General features: G+C 38.8%; 1 protein-coding gene across 1 annotated transcript in view; it reads right to left on the bottom strand.

Moving 5' to 3' along the window:
* Window positions 1-24,498, bottom strand: part of ano2b (anoctamin 2b) — a 53,783-nt gene that overhangs the window by 27,404 nt on the left and 1,881 nt on the right. Inside the window, exons 2-12 of the mRNA XM_066667523.1 lie at window positions 15,138-15,236; window positions 13,782-13,936; window positions 13,537-13,591; window positions 13,212-13,263; window positions 12,079-12,134; window positions 11,939-11,986; window positions 11,499-11,563; window positions 11,254-11,388; window positions 4,688-4,848; window positions 3,716-3,798; window positions 2,972-3,055 (exon numbers count right to left, since the gene is read on the bottom strand). Coding sequence (XP_066523620.1) covers window positions 2,972-3,055; window positions 3,716-3,798; window positions 4,688-4,848; window positions 11,254-11,388; window positions 11,499-11,563; window positions 11,939-11,986; window positions 12,079-12,134; window positions 13,212-13,263; window positions 13,537-13,591; window positions 13,782-13,936; window positions 15,138-15,236 — 993 coding nt within the window. The remainder of the gene's footprint in view (window positions 1-2,971; window positions 3,056-3,715; window positions 3,799-4,687; window positions 4,849-11,253; window positions 11,389-11,498; window positions 11,564-11,938; window positions 11,987-12,078; window positions 12,135-13,211; window positions 13,264-13,536; window positions 13,592-13,781; window positions 13,937-15,137; window positions 15,237-24,498) is intronic.

Below are 24,498 nucleotides of genomic sequence, written 5' to 3'. Positions count from 1 at the left end.
TCTACCATTAGTGATACTTATCTAAATTCTGAAAAAATATGTATGTGAGCTATACTCCACTAGATGGCACTGTAAAATGTAAACATTGACAGAGAATCTGATCTATTAAACGAAGAAGAACGGAAACTAGCTTAGTTAGCAACTCCATGCTAACAGGATAACTGAGCTAGTGGGGGAATTGTTCAATTAATTGAATGCAAATTTATTGATGGAGTGAAAAATTGATTACCAATTTTGATTCCCATCCCTAAAGCTTGTGGAAACAAATTACAAAATTGGATGTATAACACAAATTAGCAACACCCCCATTCGACCGAAACTTTTCGTTTTCTGTCACACCTGACAAAACATTTGTACTTATCTGTCACACTGCATTGTATTGTACTGTATACACACACAAACATTCATCTGCACTTTTATTCATTTATGCATTATGTATGTGTTGATTTTGTAGTATGGATTATGTATGTGCTTCAGTTTGTAGTATACTGTCTGGTGGAAGTGTGTAATAAAAATATTAATAAAAAAAAAAAAAAAAAAATCCTGTCTCTATTACTACCCACTGAATACTGGACACGTGGTTTTGGAGTGACGTAGCTGTATATGTATTACAACTGGGCTCTTATCAAAGTTACAAAAATGTTACACTTGCCCACTTTCCTGTTTGCAACACATCAGCTTCAATGACTGGCTGTTCATTTGCTGCCTAATATGTCCTACCAATGTAAATGTAATGAGATAATCAATGTACTTTATGTCACCTGTCAGTGGTTTTAATGGTTTGGCTAATCAATAACTCAGTCTGTTGTCTTGTCACGTCATGTAGTAATTTCTACCCATGCACATCTACCCAGATTGAGCGGGCTGACAGTTAGTCCTAAACACCACATTCTATAGTAAGAGGATTACACCAGAGAGGGATGACCTGGGATGGCCACAAAGGGAAGCTATGTTTCTTTTTTAAACACTACATCTAACAAGAACTGAGTTTTTAGGTCTTCAGGTAGGACAGTCCACCCAGCTTTTTTTCCCCCATTCTGGCATTGAAAAACAGAACCAGTTCTTTGTGTGAATCCTTATTCCCTTACTCTAGCATAACCCCTGAAACACTGATCAGTAGTATTAACTCATGCTCCACCCAACCCACCCACTCTTAAAAATAAATGTGATACAAAGGGTTATTTGAACCATGCCGCAGAAAAAACACTTTTGGGAAATTTATGCAAACCTTTAGAAGGTTCTTCTCACTCACACATCTCTTAAACAAACATGGTTCTTTATGGAACCAAAAATGGCATCACTCAAATAACCCTTTGTAGAACCATGATGTAAACTTCTGAGTATCTCATAGTGCTCCAAAATGACATAAATAAGATGGGATTTCATAATGCATGGCCTTTTCAGTAGTAAATAAATAGATTGTAAAACAGGAACCAACAAACACTGGAAATAATCACTTCCTAGCACATAGCTTTCAGAGTAATATTTAATACTGCCATAAACATAAACATACAAATCTAAGATAACACTGAGAACACTTTTTATGTGAATTAGATTTGGATATGTCCTGTTATCTGGAAAATCTGGTTTCTTTTATAGTTATATATGTCTTACAATACGTTCAGGACCTCTAAGGTTTTAGGACAGGTGTAGAAACATTTATATAAATAAAGCTACTGTGTCTTGCCATTATCAGCAGCCGTCATTGCTTTGCATTTGTTTTTACAGTAGTTTGGTCCATACATTTATACACAAGGACACAAGGTCCAATCCAACATAGTTACTGCCAGTGAAACAAAACTGACATGCAAACTCACAACTGCCAAATACTAAATTAATTTAGTCCAACCTAAATATCATCGAAACTCAGTGTTGAAACTGAAATTATTTTTGAAAGCCATAGCAGAGGACTGTAAACAGGAAAGCCCACCATCAGCAGGTCTAATGAAAGTGCTAGTCAGAACCAACTCTATGAGCTAAGCAGGGCCAGAAATGCAGACTGAGAACCCGGCGATCCCACAGCCAAGAAAGGACGATCCCCAGGCCACAAGTGTTTGGCAGGAGGAAGAGAACCCTCAGCCCCACAGCAAGGGAAAGATTTAGAAAGAGACACAGAGAAGCATAGGGAAGGCAGGTGCAGAAAAGCCTCTAGAAGAACTGCAGAGCTACTGAGAAAGACAGAGAGCAGCATTTACCGGGTTCCCTGCAGCCATGGTAGACAGCAACCACTGTCTCCATTTGTCCTTGCCCAGATCGATGCTCTCCTCCATACTTTTTTCAGGCTGGAACACACAGAGCCCACGAATCATACACTAACAGGTTACAGCACGCAAAACGCTAGTGGTAAGGGGCCTCCAGCCAGGAAACAGTGCTGCTTGTAAATGAAGAAGCTGTACTCTCACCTTCCTCTGCACCATATGCCCATCTCACTCTCTCTAACTCTCTGTCTCAATTTCCCCAATCTCCCTCCTTCTGCACTGGCAGAACCCATGTGGAGAGCAGCCCACCAAACCTCCAAATTTCTGGTGCCAAATGCCTGAAGCCAGAGCAGTGAATCATGGAAGGTTTTTGCTGGCGGCTCTCAGCATTTGGCACCAGCCCTATAACCATAAGTCCTCATTCTGATTCCTTCCAAGAAAACAAAACATATATGCTGAGAGTGCTGCGCTCCTTGGTGACAGTTCTGCACAGAGCAAAAGCAAAAGCAAAAAAGCAAGGAATCTGTTCAAAGTCATTATTGAAGACAAAAGCCGACAGAATTTGACAGTACAAAATGCTGTCAAAAAGTTACCTGCCAGTCACTGGCGTGCACAAAGCAAAGATTCTAAAGTGCATTACTAGCACATTTTAATGTAAATCTAATGTGTTTAAAATCTAATGTGAACACCAAGAAATGCAGTTCAATTGCAAGGGATTGAAACAGCTGGCTGACTGTTAAATCCTATCAGCTTTTCATCAGAAATCTACTTACCTCACTTTTGTTCTTCTTTCTATTTCTCCTCTTTCTCTGCCTCTTCTGAAGGAGTATAGTTTCATATTTAGGTCTGGGATGCTCCTGCGGAGGAAAGGCAAAGCGCAAGATTATTTTTCTTATGCTGTGTGTGACCTGCTGGCTCACCGGTGAGACTCATTTGGAGGAATTTCAAACCATTCAAATAGGTCCAAATCCACAGCAAATCAAGGACACAAAGAAAGGGCAAACTCCAGGAGTTCTCAACTCAAACTTGAAAGAGGGTGTTTACAAGATGAAAAAAAAAAATCAAACCTTTGCCCGTTCCTGAGAGGGAAGATTGCATTTTCAGAGAGAGGGGAATATGTCAAATTAAAAATTAAATAAAAACTACAAGGGAAAATGTCAGTATGCATTTTACATTAGGGAGATTTAGAGATATTTACAAAATACAAACAAATTTCTCTTGTCAATGAGGTGATATGTAAATTGCTTTAAGAAGCTGTCGTTAAACCAAACTTTAAAAACATGTTTAACTTGAATAATTCACTAGACCTAATGTTTACACCTAGATGAGCAGTGATTATGGGCCCTGTGTAAAACAGACCACACTAAGCATAAGGAGTACAGGAGCGTAAGTCTAATAGCAATATAACATCTAAACATAAGACTGGCAGGGGAACTACCTGTAACTCTTTCCTACTACAATATCATAGGAATATTAACAACAGTACAATGAAAGTACATTTCAAGTAAGACACGCACCTCTTCTTCTTCCATTCCTGTCATATTCCAGCTGTAGTTTAAACTGTTCTGCCTGCGCTTCCAGTGCTCCAAAAACATGACCGCTGTATGAGGAGAGCAGGGGAGGAGAGAAATATAGACATCACAAATATGAGTAATTAATTACATTATTGATAAATAAAGTCTATAACAAACTATTAAATAATAATGCTCTTCCATCTCCTCATTGCAGATGTAGATAACAAATCATCTCAATAAACTTGGACAAACATTAGTGGAACGTATTTTATCAGCTGCTCCAGGTGCATGACTTTACACACAAACACTCTGTCTACCCCCCTGCGGGGTCTGTGTATGAGGAATAATGCATATACCCCGTCGCCACACGCAGCTGTGAAAGACAAAGCACTTTCACAAAGGCTCCAGGAGAAGGGCTGATGAAGGCAGGGCCAAGCCCAGGTTCCAGAAGCCACTGACAGGCACAAGTAATGCTACACCCAGGCAATTCATCACCCACAAGTACTGTACACATAAGCCTTTATCTCCATCTCCATAGAGACACACCAACAGATCTGCTTACTCACGCTGCCTGTCACCTGGGACCCTGATCCATCAGTGCATTGCAGTGCTGAGGCAGCACACAGAAGAGTCTGTGCTCAAAGATTGAAAAAGCATTTCTAAACAGACTTGTGTCAATTCTGTCTTTGGCTTCCCGTCTTATTATGCAGTTTTTTAACAACACTAGTGTCAGGTTTCAAAAAAGGCTTTGTATCACATTTTTGTTCACTTTTTTTTTTACAGATAGCAGAATGTCATATTATTCCGAACACCACAAAAGCAGCTCAACTAACTGAAGCCTTTAAGTGTCCATTATATAGCTGCTGTTAGATACAATATTTTTGAACCAGCTCAAAAATATAGAAATCAGATAGGTCAATCAATAGGCAAATCACTTTTAACAAAAATGGTATGGGACCAAAAAGGTCTTCCTACCCCAGAGGGACATGAAGATGGCAAAGAACACGGTGGCTGGGTTGTCGAAGAGGTGGCTGGCACGTGCAGTGCCACAGGCTGTGCTCAGGTGCCAGTAGTCACAAGCCCGGTCACACAGTGGGCACATGGTAAAGTTCTGCTTCTCATCACACATCTCAAGGCTGGGGGAAACAACATACAAACAAATGCAGAGCATTGCCATATCAGTCCATGGAGAGTGTGAAAATTTTCTGTTATATACTCTTTTCACTCGCAGTGCTGTGTTCACCAGTTAGTCACAAAAGATGCTTAAACTGCAGGCCAAGTCCTCACTAAATATATTAGCAGAGCTAAGCAGCTTGTTGTTTGGCACACACTGAGAAACGACTGAAAAATGAAGTTGTGAATGCAGCGTAATCTGAAAAACTGGTGTGATTAGCTAGTTGTCCGCTAGGTTGCTCACATTGGCTATGATTATTGTGTTGCTGGTAGCATCAGATTTAACAGATTAATTATGCGATGGGGGCGGCACGGTGGCGCAGCAGGTAGTGTCGCAGTCACACAGCTCCAGGGGCCTGGAGGTTGTGGGTTCGATTCCAGCTCCGGGTGACTGTCTGTGACTGTCTGTGAGGAGTTGGTGTGTTCTCCCCGTGTCCGCGTGGGTTTCCTCCGGGTGCTCCGGTTTCCTCCCACAGTCCACACTGTGTGTGTGTCTGTGTTGCCCTGTGAAGGACTGGCGTCCCCTCCAGGGTGTATTCCCGGCTTGCGCCCGATGATTCCAGGTAGGCTCTGGACCCCCCGCGACCCTAAATTGGATAAGCGGTTACAGATAATGGATGGATTATGCGATGGCTTTGATAACACATATTTTGTCCCTGTGAAGCATCATTGTGAGTATAGCCAAGTCCCTACCAGAGACCTTCCCCAGGGAGATCCTCTGAGTAAAAGAAATAATGAACAGCAAGCAAGAACCTGAGACTCTGCTTAGCAGTAGTTTAGTGCAGCAGGTAGTGTCAAAGTCACACAGCTCCAGGGACCTGTAGGTTATGGGTTCAAGTCCCACTCTGGGTGACTGTCTGTGAGGAGTTGGTGTGTTCTCCCTGTGTCCTCCAGGTGCTCCGGTTTCCTCCCACGGTCCAAAAACACACGTTGGTAGGTGAATTAGTGACTCTAAAGTGTCCGTAGGTGTGAGTGAATGTGTGTGTGTGTCGCCCTGTGAAGGACTGGCGCCCCCTCCAGGGTGTATTCCTGCATTGCGCCCAACGACTCTGGGTATGATCTAGACCCACCATGACCCTGAATTGAATAAGCTGAATTGGACAATGAACATCCTCTATCTCCCTGCTAAGACAATCTTAACACTAAATATTTTGTTAGGAAACTTGGCCCATGTTATTAAATATTCAGTTACCCAAGCAACCACCAGTAAACACATTCTCTATGGTATTCTCTATGGCCAGGTGGATGTTAGGGCAGATGCTAAGGGGTTTCAAACCTGATATACCATAGCAATCATCTGGAACACCTTAGCAACAAACTGCTATGGCCTAGCAATATCTGGGCATTTTATATTATATAGTAAAACCCAGTTCATTTAATGCATTTTAATTAACAGGTGTCTAATAATCAAATAACAATTTCTCAGCTGACTATACTAACCACAGTCTCACATGTTTTGAGAACAGTGTGGTGTGGTGAGAATAGTGTCAGACCAGCCATCCTGCCTTTCTGTTGTTTTTATTTTGTTTTAATTATCATGTTGGCTTTATTTTTATTTTGTCTTCATATTTTCTATAACATTTAGGTTAACTCTTCAAGTGCTGTAGAAATACATTTTCTTGAATACCATTTGGCATTTTGAAAAAAATAAATCTAGAAGAATAAAAAACCCAACTTGTTCTATATTCTTCTGTAAGCTAACTATTTAAATGGATGAAGTTGCATCACTGTTTTTGCACATAATTGTGAAACAACAAGTTCATTATCTTTTCATTCTTGAGGCTGTGTTCCAATTCATACACTGGTGCATTTAAATCAGTGTGTAGAAAACAGAAAATTTTCCAGCAGTTACAATTTGGTCTGGCTCTATTTAGTGCAGTCAAGGTGATAGACCAGCTGGTCGTCCAGCTGGAACAGGCAGAAAACACTAAGTCGGTTGGCTGGTAAGTTACAATGCTCATGTTTACAAACTGGCTAAACCACTAGACTCAAACAAAAACATACAATATTCTGGTCTTTTTAGTAGGCTCAACATGATTTTGAATTTAACCACACCAAAGCATGTATAAAATAAACAGGATAGTCTTATAAATCACAGCAACTTTTTTTTAGCTTAATACATCATTTTAACAGCTGTCCTTCACATTCTGTGACAATTTCATGATAACTGAACCAATAATAATGTTCCAAAATAAATTGGAATAAAATATTTTAACATTGATGACTATTGAAAGTTTAGAAGGCCTTTTTCCCTTCCCCTGTAAAGTTTTTTGGAAGGCCATTTTGGAAGATCCATGTTTTTCATTGGGGGTGGCACACGTGTTGCAGTCACATAGCTCTAGAGATCAGGAGGTTGTGGGTTCAAGTCCTGCTCCAGGTGACTGTCTGTGAGGAGTTTGGTGTGTTCTCCCCATGCATGGGTTTCCTCCGGGTGCTCCGGTTTCCTCCCACGATCCCAAAACACATGTTGGTAGGTGGATTGGTGACTCGAAAGTGTCCATAGGTGTGAGTGTGTGAGTAAATGTGTGAGTGTGTTTCACCCTGTGACACCCTGTGACTGGTGCCTCCTCCAGGGTGTGTTCCTGCCTTGCACCCAGTGATTCCGGGTAAGCTTCGGACACACCGTGACCCTGAACTGAGCCAAGTTAGCTTTATAATTTGGTAAATCTGGTAGTTACAGTTTTCCTATTTCCTTTCATTTGGCCTCTCACAATCCAAATTTATGTTCCTTTTTATTACCTATTTTCACATACTGACACTACTAATTATAATTAAGTAATATTTAATATGTTGCTGTAACTTCATAGTGCTATGTCAGTAGCCCATGGAGGCATGTGAATAACATTTTTTACATTATGTTTGCCTTCATGAAAGCAATGTTATTAAAAAAAATTAAATGTTGCAGAGGTAATACTGAAGCAAACACAGAGAGTAAGAAGAGCACAGTAATGTCACAGCTGATGAGTAAATATATCTGATTACCCCTATCTGCTTCACAGAATATATTCTGGGTAATGGAGAAAATGTTTGCCACCATTATAAATTGCACTCACAGAGTAAAATATGACCTGGAAAATCTAGTTTTGTTGGACTGCCATTAGCTGCAATACATTTCACACACAAGCAACAGTTTCAGTAATGACAAAAATGTTATGTGACTTTTCATGTGATCCTGCCTCATAAAGGACACAAGGCTATAGGCAATAGATTGAAATTCATGGGGAAAAAATATGTGCTCATTTGAAAAGGTAATTAATATGTATTGTTTCATTTAATGATGTTAAATATTTAAACACTGTCATTCACATTTTATTACAATGATTGAAAATGCAATGGAAAATTTGAATTATATTATTTTAAATTGACATATCAGAGTCGATGCAAAGAATCATCTCAAAAGTAAGATTGCTTCATGAACTGAACATAAGTGTTCATTATTCTGAACAACAGCTTTAAAAAGGGAACAATTATAATAATTGTTATATATTAACTCAATATGAAAATTATTGCAGCTTTTAATGTTAATCCAAAGTTCATTATCCACAAGAGTGGTAAATAAGATGTTAAAATATGGTAACATATATTTGTGAAAGCTTTTGCAAAGTGATTAACTTAATATTACTTCCCCATCTGCCATTTTCTGTCTGAGGTGGAGACTGTGAAAACATTCATAGATCTGTGTGTCCCAACACGGCATATGCGCTCTGCAAGGCTTCCTGACTGGAATGATAAAGAATTACCTATGCATGCTCACTGTGCTACTCTGGTGTGGTTTATGTTTGCATGGCCTTCTGTGTGATTAGAGAATTTATGCTCCGAAGCTTCACTCAGTATGCAAAAATAGAAACTGGCATCACTTAATGGCCATGCATGTTTCAATGTAAAGCTCTGAATCCATAGTAATATTATGTGTAAGGGTGAAATGGTTTAAGTGTAAAAATATTTTGATGGAGAAATATCTAATAAAAATATTTGCATGAATATTTTACTTAGCATTATACTGTTCTGAGATTTCAGGTTTCTGAGATACAGACACATATTTCGTACCTTTGGGCGTATCACTGAAGTTACAAGCTACAAACCATGAAATACAAGCATGAATTTTGACCCAGTTTTTACGCTTGTGCTGCCTAGCCAGTCAGCTTATTTCGCACCCACGAACCAATCAGCACACTGCCCACTGATGATCAAATTCTAGCGTGCCCTGTTTATTTTAGTAGGCATTTCTAATTAAATCATGTGAGATTTCATAAGCAGCAACTTTATGTCATTAAACACCTGTTGAAGGTTTGCTTTACTTTCCATTACAACATTACAAATCCAAAATCAGCTTCTTATTCTCCAGACAGCCTACTGCCCTCTTTACTCCTGTTGTTTCTATCCTACTTCTCCTTGTGCTTATGGTGGTTTGGTTTTGTTCCATGTGATCTGTGTTGTTATATTTGTGCTTCTTTCCTTTTCACTTTGTGGTGTTTCCCTAGCCACGCCCTTCTCATCATGTGACTAAAACAGGTGTTCCTTATTTGTTAAGGTATATAAGCCCTGTTCCCAGCATCTGTATTTGTTGGTTTTTCATGTTGTCTTGTGCCTCTCAAGCTGTTCCTATTGATTGTGCAGTCTGTTCTTGGTGTTATTCTCTGTCTCTTGGTCTCTTTATAGAATCCTGTTTTCCTGTCTCTTGTCTTGGTTCTGTCTTTGTTATGGTTTGTTTCTGTCCTCATTCAGGTTTTGTTGTCCTCCACTGCCTGCTAGTGTGTTCTGAGTATTCAGGTTCCTTCCTTATATTATTGTTCTTGTCATGTACATTTTATGCTAATGTGTGTTCTAGTCGCTGTCTTATTTTTTTATAGGTATCTTTTGCTCTTAGTTCTAGGGTTGCTTTCCAGCTTTGTCTTTACTACTGTTGTAGATACCTTGTTCCTAGTTTTGTCTCCCTTAGGTTCATTATCTTGGTTTTTTATTCCCTTTGATCTTGTAATGTTTCTTGTTAAGTCTTGCATTGTATAATAATAATAATAATAATAATAATAATAATAATATAAATAATATATAATAAATAATAATGCATTTTATTTATAAGAACCTTTCAGGATACTCAAGAACACTTTACAATACAACAATAGCAGGGGATAACAGGGTAAAACTATAATAAATAAAGCAATAAAGTGAGGAGTAAAAGACCAATCCAATTACAGATTAAGAAATGTATCTTAAGTTTCTTTACATTTTTACATTTTTCTTATTCTATTCAGTATTTCCTGTTTTCTCTTTTTGGTTTTCTAGTAACCTTCTGTTTCTTAGTCCTTCATACTCATCCTGTTTCATTTAGCCTGTTTTTTTTGTCAGTACAATAAAATGTCTCTGCAATTACTTCCACCTCTTCTAAACTATGACATCTGTCTTCAAAAAATTATCTGCGTTTGGTTAACACATATTGTATTTTCACTTGCACTGACATTTGCAAAAGATTACAGTCTCCCTAAGGGATAATATTCTGCTTACATTCTCAGCCCTAGGAGTTTTTAAATGCCTGCATATCCAAAATGACTAGATGCATGACAGATAATCTTGAAACTGGACAAGGCTGCCATTTCTAGTGCCTGTGCATAGCCTGTGCATTGGAACAACAGATCACAACCTAGGTCTTGCTGAACCTTCTGACCTGTCCACTTTCTAATCTGACCAACTTTTAACACAGGATCATTTAAACACAAGATCACAAATCATTGTTTATAACTGAGCCTGATGTAATCAGATCAGTCAATTTAAAGCAGGAAAAATACCAAATTACACATATTGGGAATCACTGTAATACCAACACTACACAACCTTTACTTCCCAAAGTCTTCAGCCATGGTTTAAAAAAGTTACCCTGTCATCCACAATTTCTATAATATGTGTTTGTTTTTGTGGACTGTTGCAATATTTGCTGGAGGACCAAAATGCACTAAAAATAAAAAATTACATACTAATATTGACGGTCTTTAAAATAATCTTCTAATGCAAACTGCAACCTTCCTTTTGTGATTGGCCTGAAGGCTTGTAGCACTATTGATTAACTAGAGGATTACTTAGTGTCTATTGTCTAGCCATGCTCCAATAAAAGTGTATTTAAAAGGCCTCTGTTTTACCATAGCTCCATTATGAATTCTATAATTAATTTTCATAATAAATATAAATCCTTTTTTAAACCAGATATACCGTAAATACATGGCGGGTACCAAAAGGAGAGTGTGAATACCTGTGGATCAATGTTCTACTGAATATCCTCCTGACCTCACTCAGGCAGGTCTCCCAGGCCCTCAGCTGCCAAACACCCACATACCTCAGGCCCAGAGCCCAGTGCCTAGTGTGTGAAAACCTCTTACCTGGGCACATTGGTGTCGATGGTGAAGCAGCCATACAAGAACACGATGATGCCCACCAAAGAAGCGAGGGCCAGCAGTTGAGTGTAGGCGCCAAGCCATGCAAAATAGAGGCCTATCTTCTCCCCAAAGTACTTCCTAAGGTTAAAGTCAGAGTTTTTAGAAACCATGGGGAAGTGAATAAACACTGGTAAGTATTCAGCGCATCCTGTGTGGAGCAGTATTTTCTAAACATAAAACACATGTACCTGATAAGGTCAACAGGCTGATATTTATAAAAGGCTCCATATCTTGCCCACTCATCATGTAACAGCTGAAAGAGCAAGACAAATTTAGGTTAACCATTTACTGAAAGGTTCCTTAGGCAAATAAATGTAGTCATTTTATTTTTAAATTGTCATCAGTCTTATTCATAAAGGGCTGGTGTGACTGCTGATTTTCATTCTGGAAGCAAAGGACCTGATTGCACTTGTGTAACTTATGAAGATGCTCATATTCAAACCATGTGCAACCTATTATTTTAATCATGCAGCAGAATTAGATTAATATCACTTTAGGAGCATTTTATTTTTGCATTGTGAGTGTGGTTGCCCAAGTGGGACATTGAACCCAGAGGGCAGTGCGTTCAGATACTCAGAACAAGGCTGATGACATCTATTTAACAATTCACAAAAAAATGTTTCTTCACCTGTCTTTCATTCCTCCCATCTGGCTGCCCGTTGTCCTTGAAGTCTCCCTGCGTTCAATCACACATTAACAACAGTCAATTTACAAGAGTACGTTTGGGTCCATAATGCAAAAAATATGTCATAAGTGCAGTCAACTCACATCATGTAAAGGAAAGGCTGAATCATACACTCCTTTAGCTATTAGTGTAGTGATTCCTGCAAGAGAAAATATAAATTACCATAAAAGGCCACCAGCAGAAACCTGCCACTACAGACCTGCCTGCTTTGCTAGAACACAGGGTTTTGAAAATAGAAGACGGCTGACATGTAGAACACAGGCTTTCATCAAAGTAATTAGTCAGTTCTCAAAGGAACAACACGTACACTCCGGTGATTAGCCCTCGATTAATAAAGTGGCTCCCCAGCAACAAGCTGGAGGGACCACCATGCCACTCTATCACCCCCCACGGACTCATGTTTCAATTCCGAACCCAATCCTGGGATTGCATGACCCAGTTTAGACAGTAGAGGAGATGAAGTATATATAGAGTGAGAGAAGTCTAGATAAAGAGAGCACGAACCCAATCCCTTCTGTCAGCTAGCCTCCATCTCCCCATAGCTGCCGGCAGCATCCGTCTGCCGTGTAGATCAGTCCAGGAGAGCATATGGCTGAGGCCTATATCCAGCACCCAGCTCCACCAGCATCAGGCCTATTAGGCCTCTCAAACTGGCTTTCTTCAGAATCCCATTACTAGGGCCAGACACGCATGAAAATTGTGTGGCAGATACTGATTAGAGGGATAGCCACACTGGAGGATATCATTTTCCATTTATATTTAAGGTTTTGATTTTATTCACCAATAGTTTTAGATAAATAGTTTTAGATAAATAAAATTTCGTGGCTAATATGATTTGTCAGTGATTATAAAATTTCATATTATCAAAGTCAGATTCAAATATTTTTGGTCTACCTGTGATGTTCAGGATTTCTTTGCTGCTATTGTTATTGGTGTTATTCTCATGCTTACAGGTTAGGAGGTAAGGTTCAGATTCAGCCTGTATGGGATCTCTAAAGTTCTCAGGGCTACATCTGTCTGAGCATTTGCCTCATCACCAGGAGGTTGTGAGTTTGAATCCTTGAATCCCAGTGGTGCCATAACAAAATATTTAGCACTTATCAACTGATATCAATAATAGAGTGAGTCCTTAATATCAGCTAATGTTATTGGTCAACTGTTATCCCACCCTTGACCACTTTCCCTCACCTTGGTTATGGATTATAGCATTACTAACCCATGGTTTGGCAGGTCCGCGTGCAGGCAGTGCGTCTGAGGATTTCGTACACCTGGGAGGACAGGAGTGAGCAAGAGAGAAAGGGTGGGTTAGAAAGACAAAGAGAAAAGGAGTGACAAACAAAACAAACTGTTCCTGGAAAGCCCCCAGGAGAACTGTCTCCTAGTAATATGCCTACAGAGGGGAGCGTCATCTTAGCCTTCTGGTAAATAACCGCATTATTCCAGCAGCCTCACACAACAACGAGGAAGGCCATTTCTAAAAATGCTTCTGCCCCAATTAAACATGATGACCTATTCCTTGACAGGGAAGTAGAAGGACTTACAATGCGGCTCCTGGTGGCATTGTCGAAGAAGGTGTCCTTTGACTCGATGTTGTACCTAAAAAATAACAGAAAAAAAAAACAACAATGTGCAGTGAAGCTGACTTAATGCAGGTCTTGCCTAGTCATGAGTCAGGGTTTATTTTTTTGTGGTAGCTCTGGTGCCTTTGGCACTTCTAGAAATCTTCTTGTACAACACTTCCCCACCCTCACACCCAAACCCTTAAAGTTCCCCTGAGGTTCCTCACAGGTGGAGCTTGTCCCGGGAGAAGCTATGTGAGAGAAACTTGGTGCGGTTCTGCTGGTGCATTTGGGGGACACTGGGCTGGAAGGGTTGGTTCAGCTTCCTCCATACAGAGCTCATGGTGGCAGACAGACCTTTATCTTCCTTTAGTTCATAGCTCTGGGAGAGACACATGCAAATAAAAAACATGAGGATAAACAAAATTAAAGACATCAAGTAGACGATAAAAAACATGGGGTTACCAACATAATTCATATTATAAAAAAACTGGAATATAATTCTATGTATTAGTGTTATGCTAATATAATGGTACTACTATACATCTTAGGTTCCAGACATTTGAAGAACATTTCAAAATTAAGTTCTTATCGATTGCTTTATGACTGAGATATCTGTAAAATACTGAGAATTAACTGATAATACTGAAAAATAAATATACTAATGAAAGACTTATATTGGAAAACCTACCAAGATTACAAAAAAATGTACATATATTATACAGCTTTTAAAAACTTCACTAATTATGTGAAATGTTGATTCAGCTATTAAAAAATAAATGTAAAGAATATGTATAATAATTATTAATACAACTACTAATTCCAAACATTTGATTTGTAGTAAGTATGTGTATTTACATCTTTCATTCATTCGTTCATACATTCATTCATCTTCTGTAAATTATTCATCCTGTCCAGTCAACACAGGGCTTCAAACACACATACACAAATGCACACACTCACACCTATGGCAGACATGGGGAGAACCCTCCACACTGCTCACCGTGACCCAGCCTAGATACTAGAAGCACATGTAAAAATACTTGAGACCATTCCTCCACAAAAAATCTTTGGATGGTTAGAACGCCAAGTTCTTCGTCTGTCAACATCAAAAAATTTACTATCATCCTCTTCCAGTTGTGCTTCACTTCACATTTATGTCATAGTGAAGATTTAAAAGAGCACTTTCAAAAGCTAAGGGCTCCAAGATAATATAAATAAGCATATGTGTCAATTTAGAAAAAAAATATCTTTTTAAAATAGATTTTCTTCTTTTAAGTATTAATAAAAAATTATATTAAAAAAAGGCAAACATTTTGAAACAACCTGTTACAGGCTTAGTTTGTCTTCACCCAGTTTGTCAGTATGTTTGGAGTGCTTTATTATATTCGTTAAATTGACCTGGATGAGCTATAATCGTGAAAGGCTTTAGTCTCTGTATGTTTTACTACAAATACAGGACAAATGTCCAAACCTTAGGGGACATTTACTAGGTACAGAGGCTCAGGGAATTCTGATCATCTGCAGCACCTTTGAGACAATGGACACCTCCAACGTAAACATCAATAGAGGGGAAGACGCACCTTTTTCGTGGGCACCTTGATCTTGAGGAATTCTGCCTCTCGGCTCAGAACCTGCCAGGGAGCATGCACCCGGATAAAGCCCTGGCCGTGGACTTTGTGCTGAGGATCATAGAAAAAAGAGACAAACAGGCAGAGAGAGAGAGAGAGAGAGAGAGTAGGGGGGGGGGGGATTAGCAAATTAAATTTTCACGGTACAGCACATTATTGAAATTATCTTATTCCTCTGGTAGATAATAATTCCATTCATTACCACTTCCTTCTGGTCAGACCCACCCAGAATCACTGGAACACACCCTGGACTGGGCGGTACATAATCTGGTTTTCATTGTTTGCTGGAAACAGTTTTATTTATTGACCGATATTTCACCTCACATTCCTTTCTCTAAAGAATTAAATTGCATCTGCAGAAAGTACAGGGCTCCCACGTGAGCACCAAATGTCAGAGTTGAGAGAGAGAAACCGTTAAGATCTTGCGAAACTGTGCTTCCAGGTCATAAGCAGCATGTGGCACAACTGGGACAGAAACCTGGTCGCAGCTGTGGGATGCATCTTTGCGATGCTGGGCAGCGTTTTGATCGGGAGCACTTGAAGTACTCTCGGGGGGATTAATTACACTTTAAAAATATTTTGCATGTGGATAACACTAAGTAATGGAAGTCGGTGGTCACTCTATCCACCCTATCCCTGCAGAGATGATTACATAAACTTCGGCATGGAGCTCAGAGTTACAGTGTGCACAAGAGCCTGTAACAGAACTCTGGAGCTGCCTCCTCTCTTCTCAGTGATGAGAGAAACTTTATCTGTCTGGCTGAGCTCAGAGCTGCCATCATCAGCGAGCCATAAGCTTGCGTTCGGCAGACGTGGAGGAGGTGACGCTGACAATAAAGCACTCAGGGACAGATGGAGATGAAGAGAGATCACTGAAACTTGAAGCTCACGGTCCTCTAACTTCTAGCTATCATCCAGGTAACTACAGTCATAAGTTTGGGCTCTCCTGGACAAAAGACTTGAGTGTTGATTTTCAAAATTAAATTTGGTTCACACATCCTTCACAGAAAATACACCTTCCGTACAATATAGTAACATGTTATATTTCTCAGCACATAAATATTGTATCCTACCATTTCCAGAACAGTGCCCCTAATTTAGTTTGTTCCATGTAGAAGAAGTGCTAAAATGACTCAAGTAATTTGAGCAAGGGTGTACACATTTTGCAAACGTATCTGTTACAACCTCCAGGGGAACAGACTGTATGACCAATTTAAAATGGCCAACATGTTCTTTGTAATAAAGTACCCACTTCTTTAAAGTTAAATGAGGGAAAGTGCCTGGACCATCGTAGCTAAGCTACAGTGAAATACCAAACAGGTTCTAGGTATAAAGCTGATAAAAAATTATATTTTAAATATTTTAAAATTTAAGACATTAAGACATTTATAAAGATTTAAAGCTGTTTATAAAATGCATATTAATTAGGTTGTAAGCACCGTTAATATTCATTTGTATCACAGAGATTAAAAGGGTAACATTTACCTCTTTTTTGTCTAATACTGAAAGTGTCAGAGAACTTGAAAATTGTGAGGTAAAGAATATGCTGAGACTGTAGAATCGGAATTTAATCATGTCATATATTATCATTATCAAATTATCATTCTCAAAGATTCTATCAGAGGATAATGAAACATTAAACTTGGTGGTTGAGTGATTAAACGTATTAAACAAATATGTGCTGAAGCTGACGGTTAATGTTGACTCTTGGAGAAGACAATGTAAGATCAGTATCCTGCAAGATCTCAGGCTTTACAGTGTAGATTTATGTGGACTCATTATTTGGCAAATAACAGGTCACTGTTACACCTTCTTTGATTACAACCTAATTAATAACCATTAATAAACAAATGGTAACCATTTCTAAACATTTATAAGTTTAGTCTTATTTTACCAAAAATTATTTATATGAATTAATAAACAAATGAAGGAAAGTTTAAGTATGACAATATATAGTGAACACATGCCCAAATACAAATGGTATTAGAACCAACGTTTTAAAGTGAATATTCTGTAGTACATCATAGGTATCTATTGAAAGAATCATTGTTTAAAGCCCAGTTTTGTTTATAGGTGATTAACAGGTCCAAGCATGTGTTCACTATATGTTGTCATACTTAAACTTTCCTTCATTTATTTATTAATATATATATATATATATATATATATATATATATATAGTACAGTGGGAACACACAAATTATTGTTAATTACGGTGATCATATTTGGCTTGATTCAAATGTTTACACTGGTTTTACATAATAAATTCTTCTTCATCATTACAATATACTGTAATGTATTATACTAACCTTTGCTACTTATAAAAATTGGTGTAGTGCAGTGAGTAACTCACTGAAGAGAGAGGTTCAATTACGTGGCCAGGGAGACAAATTGTGCTATTATGCCAGAAAATAAAGATACTCTACAGGTACATTATATATCCCCATAAATGGGGAGTATAAAATCAACACTAAAATCTACAATTAATACAGAATACAGTACAATGTTCCCTACCTAAAAGTACTGAATATGTACATTTAAGGGTACCACCACAGCTTTTTGTAAGAGTTTTTAAACATAAAATATGGGTTGGTCAAACGTAATGGAAGCTAGTTTCTTATGAAGTGAATTCAAAGCATTTCTTTTTTACCAGTGTAGTTTATTTGACTTGACTTGACACTAAAACAATGACCTAGTATTAGGAGTTTGCATGCTACTCTTCTCTGGTTAATACCTCAATCTCAAGTGAAAAGAATGTGCCACCCCTGGCTCTGCCCTGTGTTCCAGCACTCCCACCTCTTTCTCCTATCCCCTCCACAAGCACACAAAAGTGAGATAAAAATAACATGTGGATCTGAGAAGGTTAATTAGGATAAGATATTCCAATTAGTACTTCATCTCAGCAGGGTAAGGCAATTAGGTCGATTTTAGAGTGGGCTGAGGAGGAGCCTTCGCTACAGAAGCCAGCTGCAGTTGACATTTCAGGGGCTTCCAAACATACAAAAATGGAAGGGGCCCCTGCAAGCAAGGGTGAATCCTGTCTTTGACATTTGTAATAATTAAACAGGGATCTCATGATACAGGGAAAGACCAGTTTTAAAGAATATCTACAAAAGTAGACCAACATGTGTTTATGATGCTGATGAAATGACACTCTTTGTGATAACCATGACATTTAAAAAAAAAACACTGTAATACCTGAGTAAAACCTAGAAAAGCATACTTATATATGAATTACCAGATACATTTGCTTAAAGTGTTGTCCAGGCCAAAACATTCCATATAATTGCAGCATGACTATGCAGGGGTTTTTTTAAACTCCATTTCTGTTATGTTATCATGGTTTAAATCCAGGAGTGTGTTTTAATACTTAACCAATCACATTTACTTAAAAAACAAGAAAAATGTTTCCAAGACATGTCATACATAGTCTGTAGTTGCTTCATCATGATCGGGGAAGAGATTTGTCCACAGCTTGTCTAGAATCATTGTCAAGCAGAAATAAAACTGGTGCCAATAACCATTTTTGAAAAGCTGCAATAGCGAACCATCTATAGCACATTCTCCATCAATCTAAAGAACTCAGTTACAATGCAAAGTATAAAGTTGAATAAAGTATAAAGTACAATAAAGAAACCTTGTAGAACCATCGTTTTTAAGATTAGCATTCCTTTGGGGTCGGACCCTATGGGTCCCCATGCCCATTAATAAGCCTTAGAGGCCCATGACCCTGTCCTCAGTGAAACAGCTGTCCTTTCTTGGACAACTTTTGGTATGAATTAACCAATAAATACCAGGTACACTCCACAAGACCTGCTGATTAGGAGATGATCTGACCAGTCATCACAATTTGGTCTTTGTTAATGTCACTAAGATCCCTACATTTGCCTAGTTTTTCCGCTTCCAACATATCAACTTGCTGTCTGTTGGCATGCTGTCTAATATATCCACCCCTTTGCAGGAGCCACTGTACTTTGTCATCTGTGCATCTATCAAGGCATATTAACCGTTGAGCCTTTTTAATGAAATATTCAATGTTATTCAATTTACCAGTCAGTGGTTTTAATGTTGAGGTTGATTGGTGTAATATTTAGAAGTGTAATGAAGTAATGGTGATTATGATCATCTTGATGATGAAAAAGATGACCAAAATCATGAAAGAGAAGCAAATGATTTGGAATATAGTAAATAAAAATAAATAAATAAAGCATAAATGATGATGATGATGATGATGATGAAGATGGCGGTGGTCACCGCTCCCTTGAATCTTAATTGAAAGGAGGATTTCGCTGTCCAGATTGCCTAAGCCATTACCTGACAGGTGAATAATTTATAGGCTACGACTTCAAACGTTTAGTAGCAGCCAAAGAGCACAGCCCTCAGAAATGTGAGAACATTAGAGTTTACGTGTTTGGAACCACAGCTTAATTAGGAACAAGCCTGGCTAAACCAGCGTATCAGGGTTTGGTTCATGAAGAATCAGAAAACTAATCTAGTAGTCCACACACTTTCAGAGTCTTGGATATGACAAAAAATATGGGATTTTGGGAGATGATGACCAAGCCTATAAAACGTGTTGACACATTTTTAAGAAATGTGTTTAAAGTCACTTTGGTCTTTTGCTTCAATCAGAAATGGGTATTTAATTTCTTTAATATAAAGATTCCAGTTATTCTGTTTTACATTTACAGCAGCTGAAACCTCTGCAATGATCAGCCATGTGAATATGCTTGAGGAAAATTAGCTGATGCTATTCTGGGGGAAAGGCACATTTTGGATGCATATTCATTATCACATTCCCCAACCTAAAAATGTTCAGACATTAACTCCTTGTAGTCAAAGACTTATTACACCTTTAGGCATTCTGTTCATTAACTACGTGGCCTACAATGTGAACTAGCTGCATTAGGAAGGGAAAAATGAAAAGAAAATTGGTAATAAAACAAGAGTTAAAAATAAAATGGATCTTCTTAAAAATAAGAAAAATCCACAGCAATTTTAGGCTATCTCAGTTTGAGAAGACAATTTTGGGTCTGAAAATATGTGTATCTTCAAGAAACTGTTACTGTGAAAAGATATATATATATCTGATATATATATGTGTGTGCTTGTATGTGTGAAAAAAATATACATTAATCAAAAGGTGAGGCTGTCGTACTGAAGGGGGAAATATTATATATATAGAAACAAGTTCAGCAAAAAGAAACCAACCGAATCTTGTAGGTATAAAAAATATTTCTAGAGAAAATGAAATGGCAAGAATGGAAATTACAAACTGAAAATGGTGTTATTCAGTTGTTGAGGTTTTGCTGTAATTGTAAGTGAAAGGCATTTTTTTCTTCCTTTTGTTCTTGATGCAGAATATGAATAACTTTTATGATTTGTCAGGTAATTAAACTAATTAAGATTGGTCTTTGACAACTGAACCCCACTCTGATTATACAAAAAATGAGAAATGTTATGTGCTTCACACAGAGAAAATCTTTGATCCATCAGTGTCATAACATGACTCTTATCACTAGAAATGTGTCTTTATAACAAGAAAACAAAAGTCAGCTTGTTAGTGAATGGCAATGTAACAAAAGCCGACAGCAGTCATTTTCAACAGATGTAAAAAAAACAAACAAACAAACAAAAAAAAAACCTGCATAGTGATGTCCTGAAATGAAGCTGATGAACGAATGCTATACCTTTCCTCCACACACCCGCAGATGCTGTGGTATGGTAACAGAAAGCTGTTCTCATGAGCAGAGAACAACACTGGGTTTCACACAGAAAATCATACATATGCATCAGCATTCCAGCACGGCATTCACAGATAATGCCATTTCAAATTGTTTTAAATATTGGTGAGTGCATACAGTCATATGCAAAAGTTGCTTAATTAAAACTTTATATTTGATCAGCTCATGTCAAAACATTTCTCAAAGTCACAATGTGCAATTATTATGTGCAGAAGTATGTGTTCTGTGTAGAAAGTCTATCAATTTTCATAAAATAAATCAACACTTCATAGGATTATATGATCATTAGAGCATCTACGACTGAAAAACTGCAAAAGGTTATTCATAGAAAAACCATTTATAATCAAAATTTACTTCTAGGCCTTTTGTGACTTTTAATATTTAATCGCCTGATTAATTTCATTTAATTTTCTGTAACGGATTCATCTTGATCAGTGTCTCATTGGCTCCAGGAACTACTTCTATCTGTACGGCAGAAAAAAAAAAACATGGAGGAACATGGTGCCATTCCATTGCAAGGCATCACACCTTCACCCAGTCTCTCACACACTCACACCTGTGAACAAATTCACACAGCCAATCCACCTACCAACGTGTGTTTTTTGACTGTGGGTGGAAGCCAGAGCACCATGCGGAAACCTATGCAGACACAAGGAGAACACACCGCAGACAGTGACAATAGTGGTGATTGAAACGTACAACCCCATGGACCCTGCAGCTGTGGTAGAGACACAGCTGTACCACAGTATCACCCTTATTTCTTACAGAACAAACAGTGACATGTGAATCGAGTGCATTGCCATCAGCGGAGGCATTAAGAAGGCATTAAAAAAAAGACGGAGTGTAACTCTGACACAAATATTGTCTGTGGACAGACTCTGATCAGTTCTAAAACTTTAATTCCTAGTACATATGCAAAAACGTTCATCAAATCTGTCACTGGGTGGAACAGTGGCACAGCAGGTAGTGTCGCAGTCACACAGCTCCAGGGACCATGGAGGTTGTGGGTTCAAGTCCTGCTCAGGGTGACTGCCTGTGGGGAGTTTGGTTTTTTCTTCCCGTGTCCGCCCCCTACAAGGTGTATTTCTGCCTTGCGCCCAATGATTCCAGGTAGGCACACACACACACCAGTGGACAATTTCAAACAGCCACTCCATCTATCAACACATGTTTTGGGACTGTGTGGGTGGGGGGGACTGGAGCACCCGGAGGAAACCTATGTGGACACCGGGAGACCACACCAAACTCTTCACAGACAGTTAGATGAGTCAGGGGTTGAACCCAGCTGCACGGCAATGACACTGCCTGCAGCACCAGAGTGTGTCTCGACTAAATCAAAACAGGCTGCATTTATTTATAACATCCCAAGTTTGCTTTGGTAAATTGAATTTCTTCATCATGGCAATGTGTGTGTGTTTGCAGTGTTATATGATTATTTAGCATACAGGCCTATTAAAACAGTTTGTGCAAAACAATCAGGTCTTTATTCACAAGTATCTGTATGATAAATAAATAAATAAATAAATAAATAAATAAATAAATAAATGTGTTGATAGATGGATTGGCTGTGTGAAATTGTGCACTGGTGTGTGTGTGTGTGTGTGTGTGTGTGAAGCTGTGTGATGGATTGTCCAGGGTGTGTACCTGTATAGATATGTATTCTTGGTACAAATATACACTTAATATTCAAATATACACTTAATTATTAAACTTAATGTTGCTTGTTTCAGTCAGTGATGCAGTGTAAAGTAATATAAAAATGTCCAGTCAATGAACATTTTCCCAATAATAGTCATGACATAATTACTATGGAGGAACATTTTAAACCATCTCACAATTTGATTAATCTACACTAAGTGAAAAGATATGACCCAAATAATCTTTCCAGCATCTTTTCTTTTATCTTTAACCTATGTATAGTCTGTTATTATTCATTCATTCATTCATTGTCTGTAAACGCTTATCCAGTTCGGGGTCACAGTGGGTCCAGAGCCTACCCAGAATCATTGGGCGCTAGACCGGAATGCACCCTGAAGGGGGCGCCAGTTCTTCACAGTGCAGCACACACACGCATTCCCTCATACATACTTGGAGGAAACCCCAACCTCCTCACGGACAGTCACCCAGAGCGGGACTTGAATTCACAACCTCCAGGTCCCTGGAGCTGTGTGACTGTGACACTATGCTGCACCACCATGCCGCTGTTTGTTATTAGCTTGTTGAAATTGTATGTACCCACATTTTTGAGTTGTCTTACACAGGGCAAGGATGGACAGAAACAGGTGGGGTTTTCAGATCTAAAGCAAATGGTCATTAATTAAACCCCTAAAAACTCAACTCTCTGACATATGTAGAAGCTATTTCCAAGAAAAAAAATCTAAATGCCTAAAAAACCCCAATGCATAAAAATAATCAATTCATTCATTATCTATAACAAGTTCAGGGTCGCTGTTGGTCCAGAGCCTACCTGGAATCATTGGGCATAAGGTGGGAATACACCCTGGAGGGGGTGCCAGCCCTTCATAGGGCAACACACACACTCACACCTATGGACACATTTGAGTCACCAATCCACCTACCAACGTGTGTTTTTGGACTGTGGGAGGAAACCGGAGCACCCGGAGGAAACCCACGCGGACACGGGGAGAACACACCAACTCCTCACAGACAGTCACCCGGAGCGGGACTCGAACCCACAACCTCCAGGTCCCTGGAGCTGTGTGACTGCGACACTTCATGCTACGACCACCATGCCACCCCAATAGTCCCTCATCAAAACTCCTTCATGTGCTGAGGGTTTGGCTGAATTTGAAATAAAACTGATTTACTTCAGGTGAAAGCGGATTTTCATGGTGTTCTATGCAGATTATGCTCTTTACTAACGTCTAGAACAGAAAGAGAAATGGTTGACAACAACAATTAGGGTCATTAATACAAACAGTACACCCATCTTTTTAATAATGGATGTAATTTACAAAAACAAGTGTGTTGCACTATAAACCCAAGCTGCTCTTTTGCCCCCTGAAACTGTTTCTCTGCCAAACCAAGGGCTTCTTAGAGGAATCTGGCACAAGTCCAGACACAATCTGAACACAGCCAAGAGGAGTAGCCCAAAAGCTACACCCACACACAGAAATTCCACTGTGATGCACGTACACACACACACACACACACACACACTTCACTTAACACAGTGTTTTGTGAAGCAGCAGCTCCAGAAGGGCAGACAAGAACAAAACATCCCAGTATTAGCTCTGAACGCTGCTGATGAACAAAGCAGCCTTGACGAAACCACAAAGAATTCATAGCACAGTATCAAGGTCTTCCTTTAGTGAAATTCTATGACTGGTGGTTTGAAAGTGAGAAAAAAATTCTTTCCCTGCAAGCGTCATGAAACCAATCCTTTAGAAATCATCTGAAAAGATTTCCAGCTCCCAGCATGAAGCATTCGGTTCAAACACCTTCACATTCGAGTACTGACCTTACCAGCACCTCTTCTGCTCTAAACATGATGGATACTAGTGCTTTCAGAGCTCTCGCTCTACTGTGCCACCTTAATATTCAAAACA

Source organism: Hoplias malabaricus, chromosome 4, assembly GCF_029633855.1.
Source record: "Hoplias malabaricus isolate fHopMal1 chromosome 4, fHopMal1.hap1, whole genome shotgun sequence".
Lineage (NCBI taxonomy): Eukaryota > Metazoa > Chordata > Actinopteri > Characiformes > Erythrinidae > Hoplias > Hoplias malabaricus.
The sequence above is the reverse complement of the archived record's forward strand: the minus strand, read 5'-3'. Positions and strand labels throughout refer to the sequence as shown.